The sequence below is a fragment of the Eumetopias jubatus genome, unplaced genomic scaffold (assembly GCF_037043125.1).
Source record: "Eumetopias jubatus isolate StellerSeaLion01/CBP00866 unplaced genomic scaffold, mEumJub1_p1.0 scaffold_10, whole genome shotgun sequence".
NCBI classification, from domain to species: domain Eukaryota; kingdom Metazoa; phylum Chordata; class Mammalia; order Carnivora; family Otariidae; genus Eumetopias; species Eumetopias jubatus.
Genome location: NW_028274816.1, coordinates 116,047,746 through 116,060,596, shown reverse-complemented (window position 1 = coordinate 116,060,596; position 12,851 = coordinate 116,047,746). Strand labels below are relative to the sequence as shown.

At 40.4% G+C, this 12,851-nt stretch overlaps 1 protein-coding gene across 1 annotated transcript in view; it reads right to left on the bottom strand.

Annotated features, from left to right (window-relative positions):
- The window catches only part of CLTC (clathrin heavy chain), a 60,201-nt gene extending 51,275 nt beyond the window's left edge, over positions 1 to 8,926 (bottom strand). The window contains exon 1 of the mRNA XM_028109036.2: positions 8,652 to 8,926. Within this exon, the coding sequence (XP_027964837.1) occupies positions 8,652 to 8,693 (42 nt within the window). The 5' untranslated portion in view covers positions 8,694 to 8,926. The remainder of the gene's footprint in view (positions 1 to 8,651) is intronic.
- Positions 8,927 to 12,851: the final 3,925 nt, after the last annotated feature.

Sequence of the window (12,851 nt, the reverse complement as noted above, 5' to 3'; positions counted from 1 at the left end):
TAGATATGCTTAATACATAGTTCAAGTAGTCATTTGACTTAGTTTATAAAGACATTTAAAATTATAAAATAATTTACAGGGGCACTTGGCAGTTAGTAGAGCAGATGACTCTTGATCTTAGGGTCATGAGTTCAAGCCCCACATTGGGCATGGAGCCTACTTATAAAAATAAATAAAATTATAAAATAATTTACCTGAAAATGTTTTTCTACTCTTTACATTTCAGAAATCATCTTAACTCTTCATATGCACTTTTTTTACATCAGTGTTTTCATTAGCACTGGAAAGTCATCTCCATTCCATTGAAGTGCTTTTTAAAAAAAAATCCATTATGGAACAGTCATGGAAATTTTACAACCTGCCTAAAATTTCCATTTGCATATTAGAAGAGCTGTTTTTTCCACTTGTTTTTGGATTATGATCTCCAGAAATATACCCCTAACAGATCGGGTTTTTGAGGGATGTTTAAAATGTTTCCTTACCACATCCAACAGTTATAATTGTGAGGCCAGAGAACAATAATTATTAGATATGCTACATTTACCTCTTATCAATCCAGATTTCAAGCCTATGAAAGCCTTCAATGAACAGTGTTGTAGTATTCAAAACAGAATGGTGAGGGGCGCCTGGGTGGCTCAGTCGTTAAGCGTCTGCCTTCGGCTCAGGTCATGGTCCCAGGGTCCTGGGATCGAGCCCTGCATCGGGCGGGAGGCCTGCTTCTCCCTCTCCCACTCCCCCTGCTTGTGTTCCCTCTCTCGTTGTGTCTCTGTCAAATAAATAAATAAATTCTTTAAAAAAAAAAAAAAAAGAATTGTAAGAGGGCTCAATAAATGTGCAGACTTGGTAAGGCTTTTAACATAAGGAAACGCTTGGGGTGCCTGGGTGGCTCAGTTAAGCGTCCGCCTTCGGCTCAGGTCACGATCTCAGGGTCCTGGGATAGAGTCCGGAGTCGGGCTTCCCACTCAGCAGGGAATCTGCTTGTCCCCCTCCCTCTGCCCCTCCCTACTCGTTCTCTAATAAATAAATAAAATCTTAAAAAAAGAAAAAGAGGAACCCATTTAAAAGAATATATATAAAAAGGAAACTTTCTTGGAGAATATTTTATGGTAAAAAAGCAAATTACCTTGGATTTCCAAGGTTCAAAGGGAGGAATATACAGTATTGCAGAGTGGGGAAAGACATGAAAATGAAATTTGCAAACCATGTTCTCCCTATGGGTTTTTTTTTTCCCCCTAATTATTCATCCTCAAATAAGGAGAGTGATCTAAAGTCAGTTGTTTGCTAAACTGAGCATACATGGATAGTTCTGGCCTCACTGTGTCCACAATGGTGGTTTTTAAGTCCTCTTTCTCAGCTATTCAGAAACAGATGAAGGCAACTCTCAACCCAATTCCCATTTTCATCTACTCTGATTCTCACATTATAGTAGATGGGAGTCATCAAATGGCTTCTGCTCCAGAGCCTCCAGGAAGAATACAACCCCGCCAAAACCGTTTTCCCCTATGGGATTCATTTCAGCCTCTGTCCTCCAAAACTTTAATAAATCTGTGTTGTTTAAAACAAACAAAATTACCTATATAGATATAGACACAGATCAAGGTCATCGGAAACTGCAATCCCTAGGACCCCAGTGTACATCACTATTAGAGTTCTTCCTTTTCCTACTCCAGAAATGGACTGGATGTAGACAATAAAAGGAAAGAATCTGGTGTAACTTCAAGAGCTTGGCTTCAATAACTGGATAGATGGTAGTTTTCTCCTTTAGCTTGGCATGTATGTTCTACTCTACTGGATAAAGGGAGACTCCCCTCTAGCATAGGGCTAAGAACTAACATTTGAGCGTCTCTATAAGCTAAGTCTTACACTATAAACACACATACCGCAGTCTAACTTCACAATTGCCAAAAATTAGTATTTTAACTTCATAAATGAGGAAGTTGAAAAAAGATAAAAAAGATAGAGTTCAGATTAAACATCTGAGACATCTTCTACAATCACACACAGAATTTAAATTTTTTAATGTGGCAAAATGGTTTCAATGTACTCAATCCCTACTCTTTCAGAAATAAGGTTTAAAACCGGCTTTAGTTCAGAACTTAAAGTCCTTATTTACCCAATGATTCAGAACAGGAAGCACAACCCTACAAGTTTGTAACCATTTTTCCCCTCTATGGTTATGCTAGTCACACTGAGCAAACCTGTTCAACTCCCACTTTCCTTCTCCCCCACCTCAAGCACCATTGTTTTCCTAGAGTTCAAGTTTTATATTAGTATAAACACAAAAACATAAATAATACAGTAAAATAGAGATTTCCTGCTTTCGTAGGTGGCTTCAGACTGGAACACATTCACTCTCGTCATTAAGAAAAACTCCAGGGGCGCCTGGGTGGCTCAGTTGGTTAAGCAACTGCCTTCGGCTCAGGTCATGATCCTGGAGTCCTGGGATCAAGTCCCACATCGGGCTCCCTTCTCGGCAGGGAGTCCGCTTCTCTCTCTGACCCTCCCGCCTCTCGTGTGCTCTCTCTCTCAAATAAATAAATAAAATCTTTAAAAAAAAAAAAAAAGAAAAGAAAAACTCCAGACATGTTTGAGAAGCTCAGCTTTATGAGAGGGATAAAGATAATACTCATTACAAGTTAACCTGATCCCAATCATTCTGCACAATTTTCTAGTGGGAACTTGAATAAAGCCCTTTAAAAACATCATCCAACCATTTAAAGCATAGAAAATCAAATGTTGGTTCACTGGCCCCTACTTTTCCCCTAATATAAAAATATAAAAACTATTGAGGAGTGCCTGGGTGGCTCACTCAGTTAAGCACCTGCCTTTGGCTCAGGTCATGATCTCAGGGTCCTGGGATCAAGCCCCGTGTCTGGCTCCTCTGCCTGACACTCCCCACCCCCATTCTATCTCTAATAAATAAATAAAATCTTTAAAAAAAAAAAAAAAACCAAAAAACTATTGACCTAGAAACAAACCACTGGTAGAATGTGTACAAAGAACACCACAACACGGATGGCAAAGTGCTATATTTTGCAGTTCAAATTATATAGATCACTCACCAAATGAGGCAATGTGCCACAATGCAGAAAGACTAAGCATTAAAGTCTGACCACCCACTCACTAGCTATGTGACTCTAGAAGTTAACTTCAGTTTCCTCATGTGCAAAATAAGGCTAACCCTACCTACCTGACAGGATTTTCTTGCTAATTATAGATCATGAACACAGAATATTTAGCAGTGTTCTTGACACAACAGTAGGTACTCAAAAAGCTATAATGATCAATTAATTTTGATATTATAGATGTCAGGACAATTAAGATTTGATGAATAGTTATTCCCTTTAAGTAAGGACAAAATAAATTATGTCTCTCATAACACACACACAAAAAGGAGACAGAAAATCCAAGTCTGACTGATGGGTTTTGTATAATGCATTCAGATCCAACCCTCCTGCCATCCCTTCAGGTTAAGAGCATTAGCCACAGGCACTTGGCCAAGGGGGGAAAAACATCTAGAGCTATAAACTTTGCTATGGTTTACAAGTTGATTTGTGAAGTAGCTTTAGCATGGTTTATATGTAAATAAATTTAGAGAAATAACCTCATTCTAATATAAAGGATGGAAATATTAGTTATGAACTCATTTCCCATCTAAGTGAGAATATTCACTTTAACACTACCATCTTATACGAGGACATATATAACACCAGCAAAGGTCTGACTAGCATTCCAGGTGGGTATTTTATTGGGATATAATAAAAAAGTAATTTAAAGATTTCTTTCTCGGGGCGCCTGGGTGGCTCAGTCAGTTAAGCGTCTGCCTTTGACTCGGATCATGATCCCGGGGTCCTGGGATCGAGCCCCACATCGGGCTCCTTGCTCAGCAGGAAACCCGCTTTTCCCTCTCCCTCTGCTGCTCCCCCTGCTTGTGCTCTAATAAATAAATGAAATCTTTAAAAAAAATTTCTTTTGGGCACAGTTCCAGAGGGGGATCAGTTTTGTATCATATGAATATTTGTATTAAGTCCTGCACAGCATCAAACACTGAATATCATCCATGGTTGCAATTATAAGTGGACAGCCTTTGCCAACTAATCAATGCAAGCTATAGTCCGTATTGTTCACCACTTTGTCCCTAGTCTAACACAGTTGCTGATAAGTACTCAAATCTTAGGTATCAAATATTTATAAACCATAAAAATCTAGGTCTACAAATAAAATACTGTGTCACTGGTTGTGAGATACATGAATAAAATGTACTAGACAAAAATTATATAGCTAAACAATTAATGTTCCTAAAGTGCTACACCAGGTACTTCGGAATACATGATCTCAGACCTTTACAGTAACTTTGTGAGGCGGTAAGCCTATATTACTGAGAAAAAGAGTCTTAACCTTGTGTTCTTCAATACTGGAGCCACATTTCACAAACCACATGTGATACTGAGCACTTGAAATATGGTTACTGTGACTGATTTTAAAATTTAAAATAATTAAAACTAAATAGTAACTGATAATTGATTCAATTATGGAAAACTTACGTATGTCTGGAATAACCTAGATATGCAAATGTGCTTTTTCAACTGTAAATATTATAAAAGTTAAACACAGATCAAATATTTCCAATGAAAATAGGATCTGAACTGAGATGTGCTCTAAGTGTAAAATACACATCAGATTTTGAAAAACCAGTACCCCAAAAAAGGAATGTAAAATATCTCATTTGAAAATTTTATACTCCTTTCATATTGAAATTATAACATTCTGGGTCAAATTGTAACATTCTCGGAGCAAAGTCCAACAGAAAACAGCACAATAGGATACTGTATAACTTCTCCTCTTAAGGCCATTCTATTTCCTTGAAATATTCTGTGTCTGAAGACCCAGGATCAAATCCTATTCTGACAGTGTTCCCTTGGGTGGAGTTTCACTTTAACTATTTAATAAGCATGTCTGGTGGGATTAAGTGAACACCTGAAAACACGAAGCCACAGTCATAGGGAAAAACAGGCTCTCACTAGAAGTCGGCTGTTCCCTTCATTCACTAGTCATTGTTCTTCACCACCATGTCCCAAAAGAGACAGCAGGATTCAACACTTTTTTTCAACTAACACTTTCAAATAATGTTTTAATTTTAGTTAATAAAATGTAAATATGGATGGTCAGATAAAATCTTCACTCTTACAAAATCCATCAGTATGGCCTGTAGTCGTGCAGTCCAATGTCACAGACAATAGCCTCATGGGGCCATTTACATTTAAACTAATTTTAAAAGTTCCTCAGTCACACAAGCCACATTTCAATATCCCTAAGTAGCTAGTATAAATATTCACCATGGAATTTTTTTTTTAAGGGAAGAATCTTAAGTAGGCTCCATGCCATGTGTGAAGCCCAAAGTGGAGCTCCATCTCACGACCCTGAGATCATGACCTGAGCCAAAATCAAAAGTCGGATGCTTCACTGACTAAGCCACTCAGGCGCCCCAGAAGAAAGTTCTATTGGACAGTAACTCTCAAAAGGAAAAAAACACATGAGTAACAGTGACAGGAAAAACATATTATTAAATATAATTCAAATATCATACGGTATGGTTTCTAAAATCATGTACTGCACATACTAAAATGAAAATGACGGTGGTTCTATACACACACACACACACACACACACACACACACACACACACACACACACACACACACAGTTCCAGGTCTTAAATTATTTCCTAAACAGAGTGAAAGCATATTCACTAGAATTAGCCACACCTCTTTAAGCTGAGTATCAACTGACATTAGGAAAATTCTGAAAAACATGATACATCTTAACCTTGGAAGCCATTCCCAGGTTAGACTGTAGCAGAATTCCAGGCAGTATGCCTCTCCAGGCAGTACAGTTACACATACAGCATATCACAGTAATACTGAGCACTGCTTTCTCTTTACAAGTCAAAATAGCCATAGCAAGAACCCCTACCATTCAATTCACAACATATTCCATGCCTGCATTTATGGATCAAAGGTAAAAGAAAAGGGTGGGGAGAACCCAAGAACCTGGGAATACAGCAGAATGTGCCAATCAGCATAAAGAAACTTAATGTGCCAAGAATTGAGAACTGCAACATTTTATGTGTAGTCCAGGAATTTTTTTAGAATCTGCAACTCTAGTAATCTCTTGCTCAAATAGGCACTCATCTGTTGACTATCAGCCTAAACATCCAAAAAAAACCAAAAAACAAAAAGCAAAAAACTTCCTAACTTAAAATATTAACATTCATTTGAGGTAGTTCCAAGCCTTGATGACAGGTACTTCAGTTGGCCATAATAGTTAAAAACAAATTTACAGTTCACCTTTAGAAAACTTTCACAAAAGCTAACTCTACACTCAAGTTCCTCATTCTTGTTCCCAATTTTTATCCTAAGTGTTTCAGAAAGTTTTCTGCTACTTAGCAAACTGGCAGGACTCAGATAAAGACCTGAGATACCAATTAAAATAATCCCTATTGACTTTTAAAAAAGGGATAAAAATGAGAAGTGAGGGGATATTCTGGAAGAGGTTAATGACTGGGGCTCTTTGCACAATTAATCATTATCAGCTGGAGTATACAGTCACACTAGCAATCTTAACTTTAGGCGTGGCATATTACTACCAAAAAATGACTGAATTCTTCAAATACACTTGCAAAGCTGCTTTATACTCAAATCTTCAAATTATTTCAGAAGGAAATGGTTTCACTTGAGTATTTGCAGAAACTCAGAAATCAGACCCGTATTAAATCTGTCTTCAATTAGTGACAAGGCTGGATTCCAATCTTTGGGAACATTTAACAATTCTTGTCTCCTCTTTAATAGAAATGAAAAGTTACTGCCCAAACCACCACTAGTCAAGAAAGTAAGTTTACTAACGGGAGATACCTCTGCCTTGTAACTAGCAACTATACCTGCTTCTGTTTATAATTTACAAACATTTCTCTGCAGAAAGATTATATTTCAGAAACACTCTAAGTGAGGAGCTTTTTCCCCCTCACACTCAAAAATATTATTTTCCTAAACCTCTATATTCATTTACATCTCACTCTAGCAGAAATAACCACAGCATTTTGAATTGAGCAAAAACAGTAACTTCTGTGTCCACTCTGTCACTTAAGATTTTTTTTAACCTTTAAGTGTTCCATTACTTCAGGTGAGTTATCTGAAAACCACAGATGACCATTTTACTTATTTTTTTAGATTTATTATTCAATAAATTTTAAGACATAAAGGAAAAAAATTTCTTGCTCGTGCAAAGATTAATACCTGTAAAGAAACATAAGGTTATGTTACTGATAGCCTAAATATTCATATTCAACCTTTTTATTAAAAAGAATCTTTTGTTTATCAACTGGAGAAAGTCAATAAAACAGCCTTCAATGGTGTCCAGTAGGTCACTAACAATGTCATGTCAAACCGCAACATCTTTTACCATTATGAATTTAGGCCTTCAGAAGATTGAGATGAGGCAGGGCTCTTTAAGGAAGTATTTGGGAAGAAAGCAAATTAAGATGCAACCAAAGTAAAACCAGCTTGGTGAACTACGAAAATCAGAAGCTCGGAAGAGGCTTAATTCAGTCAAGCCCTCCAAAGATCATCTGCCTCGGCCCGCCACGGGCACACTGCCAGATAAGACAGTATGTTGCCTACAGGAAAATGCACCATGGGAAAGAACTCTAGAACCTACTAAAAGGAAGCCAATTACAGACCAAATAACTTTGCATATCTCAAAAGCAGGTGTGCTCTATCTCCGGGGCTAGGTTCAATTCCAAGCAATCCTGAGGGAGGTACTTACACCAAGCCCATGACTACCTGCTACACTCCAGCAAACCCCAAGATAACCTCTGGATAACTCTTCCCTACCACTTAAAACAAAAGAGGGGATAAAAGCTGCACCGTCCCCAGAGAAATGAGGAAAAAAAGACGAGTACCCCGAGGGACCTTGACCCCGCTCACTGAGACTGACACCGCCCTGACAAATATGTTCCCCCATTCTATTCTCCTTCTGTTCCTTCAGTGACCTTCTGTTCCAACTGCCTCGGGGAAGGCAAGAGGCAAGTCGCCGCCGTTCCCCCCACCCCCAGGGGAAGGTGCCTTTCCCAGCTGAGAGCCGCAGAGGGAGGAAGAAAAAAGGTTGCTCCTCCCCAGCCCACCCGCCCCACAACTGCTGGGTGCAGACACGATGGGGGAAAGGGAAGAGAAGAGCAATGGGAGGTGACAGCTCTGCACTGGCCTAGGGGATGAAAATCCCTGGTCTGGAAGAAACGCGGGAGAATTGACCCCCCCCACCTCCCCGCCCAATCTACCCAAATGAATGAACTGAATAAAACGGCCAAAGGGGAGGGAGTTAGAATGCGCAGTTCTTACCACCCAGGAAGTGAAAATAGAGGCCCTCGAACCCAGGCCTGGCTTCGCTGCCCTTCGCACCCCGACTCTCGTCCTTTCTATCCAAGCCCCACATCGTTAACTCTTAAGCTTTCCAAGATAGCGCCCCCCTCCTCCATCTACCCCAAACACCAATACCCACCCCCCTCCGATCCTGCTTTTTCTACTTGGGCCCAGACTCCAGCTTCTCCTTTCCTATCACCCTCTCCACAGCCCTCACCCGCCCGGGCCCGGCCGCACCTGGAGATGCTCCTGAAAACGAATTGGCAGAATCTGGGCCATGGCGCTGTCGGGGTGTATGGTCTCCTCCTGTCACTGGGGCTGCGGGGCAGTGGCTGCCCGGGCTCTCCAAGGGAGAGGAGGAGAAGGGGGAGGGGGGGAGGTTGGGCTCAGCAAGATACTCTCCGGGGACGCAGGAAACTGGCAGGCAGACGAAAGAGCTCGGGTCGGGGGCGGAGGCTCCAGGGTCCGGGAGAGCCGCAATGGCGGAACCGGGCGCAGCGCAGACTCCGGAAACGGCTGAGCCCTGCGGAGGGATCCCGACGACAGAACTCCGCCCAAGTCACCTCACTCCCTCCGCCTTATGTACCCCTCCACGGAGAGCCGCGGTGCAGTGGGGCGCAGGAATTCGGGGCGCACTGCGCCGAGGGCCTCGCTTACTGCTGCGCCACGAGGGTAAATTAGGGATTCGAAGGGACTACTTTTTTGGACTCATCACTTTCTCCAGCCTCCTGCCTTTCCTCCCCCCGGCTCCTTTTTTTTGCATTTTGCCACATCATGCGACTAGCAGTGACTACGTCATTTCCGTGGGCGCTTAGGTCCCACCCACCTACTTCCGGGTGCACGTGATACTGGTCGGGAATGGTCGGCACTTGCAGCCAGAATGCAGAGCGAATTCTAGGGAAGTGCAGAGTCTCCTGGGAATGGGGGTGGCTGTTGGGCCGAGTTGAGGAACGGCGATGCTAGTCCCTTTCCCTTTGGACCCTGCCTATTTAAACTGAGTCCCTTACGAAGAGAACGTGGCGTGGGCAGATGGGCCCAGCCTCCCGCCCTCTCCGTGACTCAGGGAAACGGCCTCCTTGCAGAGAGCTTTCTTGGCAGTCGGCTGCGGCACTCCTCCCCCGCCTACTTTCATACCGTGGGTGGTTTCTTACGTCTCAGGGAGGGGGAATGAAATGGGGTTTAAGATCCTCCCCGCCCTTATGCACATCCTCCTGACGCTTGGAGAAGCGGACGCTTGGATTCTGACTAGAACTAGCAATTTCTTTGTATGTAACCTAAAAAATTGGCTCAAAGGAGAGTGAAGGCCATTTATGAGGTGTCTCAGCTGGCCTTGCGATAGCTTTTCTTACTCTGCGGACATTTTGGCGGACATGTATGTGATACGGGTCTAGCTTCGTACAGAGTTAAGAGACTTTGAATATCGTATATGTGCTACAGAATTGGACCAAAATTGTGGCAGGATTTTTTTAGCCACATCAAATAAGGAGTCTTAAAGATTTCGCTAATGAGTTTAAGGGGGAGGTTTGAAACCCTTAAGGTTCTTCTAAGGTGTGGCTAATACACATTCTTATAAAAGGGGATTAACTACTAGCTGTATATTTCAGTAGGACCACTTTAACATTGCCAGTTAATTAGCAGTATTTGGGAATATAAGCGCTTCAAAAATGGAGCATCTTGTTTTCCAACAGCATTAAGATAACTACAATATTCATTCGATTAATAACCTTCCCAATACTTTATTGCTAAGGTATAAGCTGTAACATTTCATTAATAGCACAAATGCATTAAAGGTTTAAGAATTTAGCTATGTGCCTTTCATCTTTATGAGAGATGTGGCTATTTTTCCAGAACGATCTTGAGGAAAAACAAGTACACAGTAATTCTTTTTAGTGCCCTTTTCAGTTAAACATAAAACCCTATTAGGTATACAATAATTTTGTGTGTTAAGCAGATTTGCTTAGATAAGTTTGCTTAATCATTTAAATTGCTTTTAATGTTTTTCCCAAAATACATCTCACATACTTAGGGTGAGAGAAGAATCTTTGGCAGGTAAGAGAGGAGACAGAAGGCTATTATGCAAGAATAAGAGTGAATATTTATGGTAGACAAAATTGTGTTTTATTAGGCCAGATGCTTGAAGATGTTCTGTATTCTGCAACATTTGAAATAACCTTTCTAATTCCAGTTTAATAGTAGCTGCTTTCAATCCTTTTGGGAAGTAGACAAATTCTAAATTAAAAATCTAAAGGAGTTGTTTTATTATAGTAAAAGCAGTAGCTTAATCAGGTTACATGTCTAATCTCAGAATCTGGGACACAAGAGCTATATCACGATTGGGCCACCAATATTTTCTTTAATTTGTTAATAACTGTCTTGCATTTTCATACAGACTATAATTTTAAGTACATTTAGAATTCCCAAAGCAATTGATTTTAGCTTGGATGTCTGAATGTGTGGAATATCTAACCAAAAGTGCACTGAGGTTCTGTTAATGACTGCTGTGTCATCACACATAGAAATGTAATAAATGCATTATTTTCAGAAGTCATTTAGACAAGAAAAATAGATTACAATTTACCAGTTCATTTTGAACACTGTCTCCTTCAAACCAATAAATCCAAAATTTTTCAAGAGGAAAGCTGATCCAGAGGATAAACATTAAAACCCAAATCTGTGCATTTTAAAGATCAATAATTTTGGCTGAGGTAATAAGGAGAGCTTTTCATGGTAGTAAGCTGTTCCTGCTAATGGTGTAAAGGCAGGAAAGGTTATCCTTGGTTTAGAAGTCCCGAAGGCTGAGTCACTGTTCCCAGTTACCTGAGCAGTAATCAAATGGCTTTGTTTTCAGGCGCTACCTTAAGTTAGAGAAAATAGATAACCTTATAAATCAGAAAACAAATGCTGGGTTTTTGGGGGTCTTTTTCTAACTATGACAAAGTCTTCTAAGACATCTGCAAATTTTTTGAGATTTTATTTATTTGGCAGAGAGAGAGCGAGGGAGCACAAGCATGGGGAGCAGCAGAGGAAGAGGAGGAAGGAGGCTCCCCACTGAGAAGAGAGGCCAACGTGGGATTGATCCCAGGGCCCCCCTCTCCCCGCACCGGGATCATGACCTGAACTAAAGGCAGATGCTTAACCATCTGAGCCACCCAGGTGCCCCTATCTCGACTGCGATTAATGTATTATCATCCTGGCTTTTAGTTCCAGAAAATATTTTAGTAAGTAGCCATATTAATATAAGTGGTCAAATTCTTCCAATTTGAAGCTATTTTTTATCAGAATATTCAATAGTAGCTCCTCCCTCTGAGTCACAGCAAGCACCATTAGAAAAACTGCATTGCTCATATGCTATTTTGAGGAGTGTCAGTTTCTCAAAACCTATACAAAAAAAATCTTTATTGTATCTGTAATTTTTATGCCAGGAAATAATATGTATATATAATGTAAAATATAACAATATGATGTTTTATATAAAATATATACAACACATACAGTGAGAATGACACCTCAGAAGAACATTCACTAGATTCCTCTATAGTTGTTTATCTTCAAGCAGCCCCCAAATTAAGGTGCCTGCCTTTTAACTTGACCTTTTAAAAACATCGGGAGCTGGCTACATTGCAAAAGCCACAAAGTAAAGGCATTTCTCAAACATTAAGAGATTAATTTTAGGGGCGCCTGGGTGGCTCAGTCATTAAGCGTCTGCCTTCAGCTCAGGTCATGATCCCAGGATGGAGCCCCACATCAAGCCCCGCATCGTGCTCCCTGCTCCGCGGGGAGCCTGCTTCTCCCTCTCCCACTTCCCCTGCTTATGTTCCCTCTCTGTCTCTCCCTGTCAAATAAATAAATAAAATCTTTAAAAAATATATATTAATTTTAAAGCAGAATTTTAAGCCTAACCCACCATACCAATTATTTAAAATTCAGATTTTAATGAAACCAAGAGGGATATACTTTAACATTACCCAGTAAATGGTTTTGCCATTTAAACAGCAGCTTTGAAACATTTCAGCCCCCTAGGGCCACAGATATGAATCCCTCAGGATTAGGTAAAAAGCAGCATATCAAATGCAGTGACTCAGGTATCAGTCAACCTACAGTGCCCACTTTATTTTGGCCCTGTACAAGGCACTGATTACAGGCAAAGCTCACCTGAAAAGAAACATTTACAAAGCCAGAAAAAAATTTTCATGGCCTTTTTTGTATGAGATGGACCTGAATTTATACTTAATATCATTCACTTACTCAGGCTTGTCTTAAATCTAATTTATACAGACAAGTTTTGTAATGTATCATGGATGGCAAATAAGATCTATAATGAATCTTTATTCTGTGTCAGGACTGAGCATGTTCCAAGTGAATCCCCAAGTGAAGCCCTGTGGGAATACAAACTGGAATCTAGTCATATTATATAGGCCCCTCCCATGTTGTCTAAAG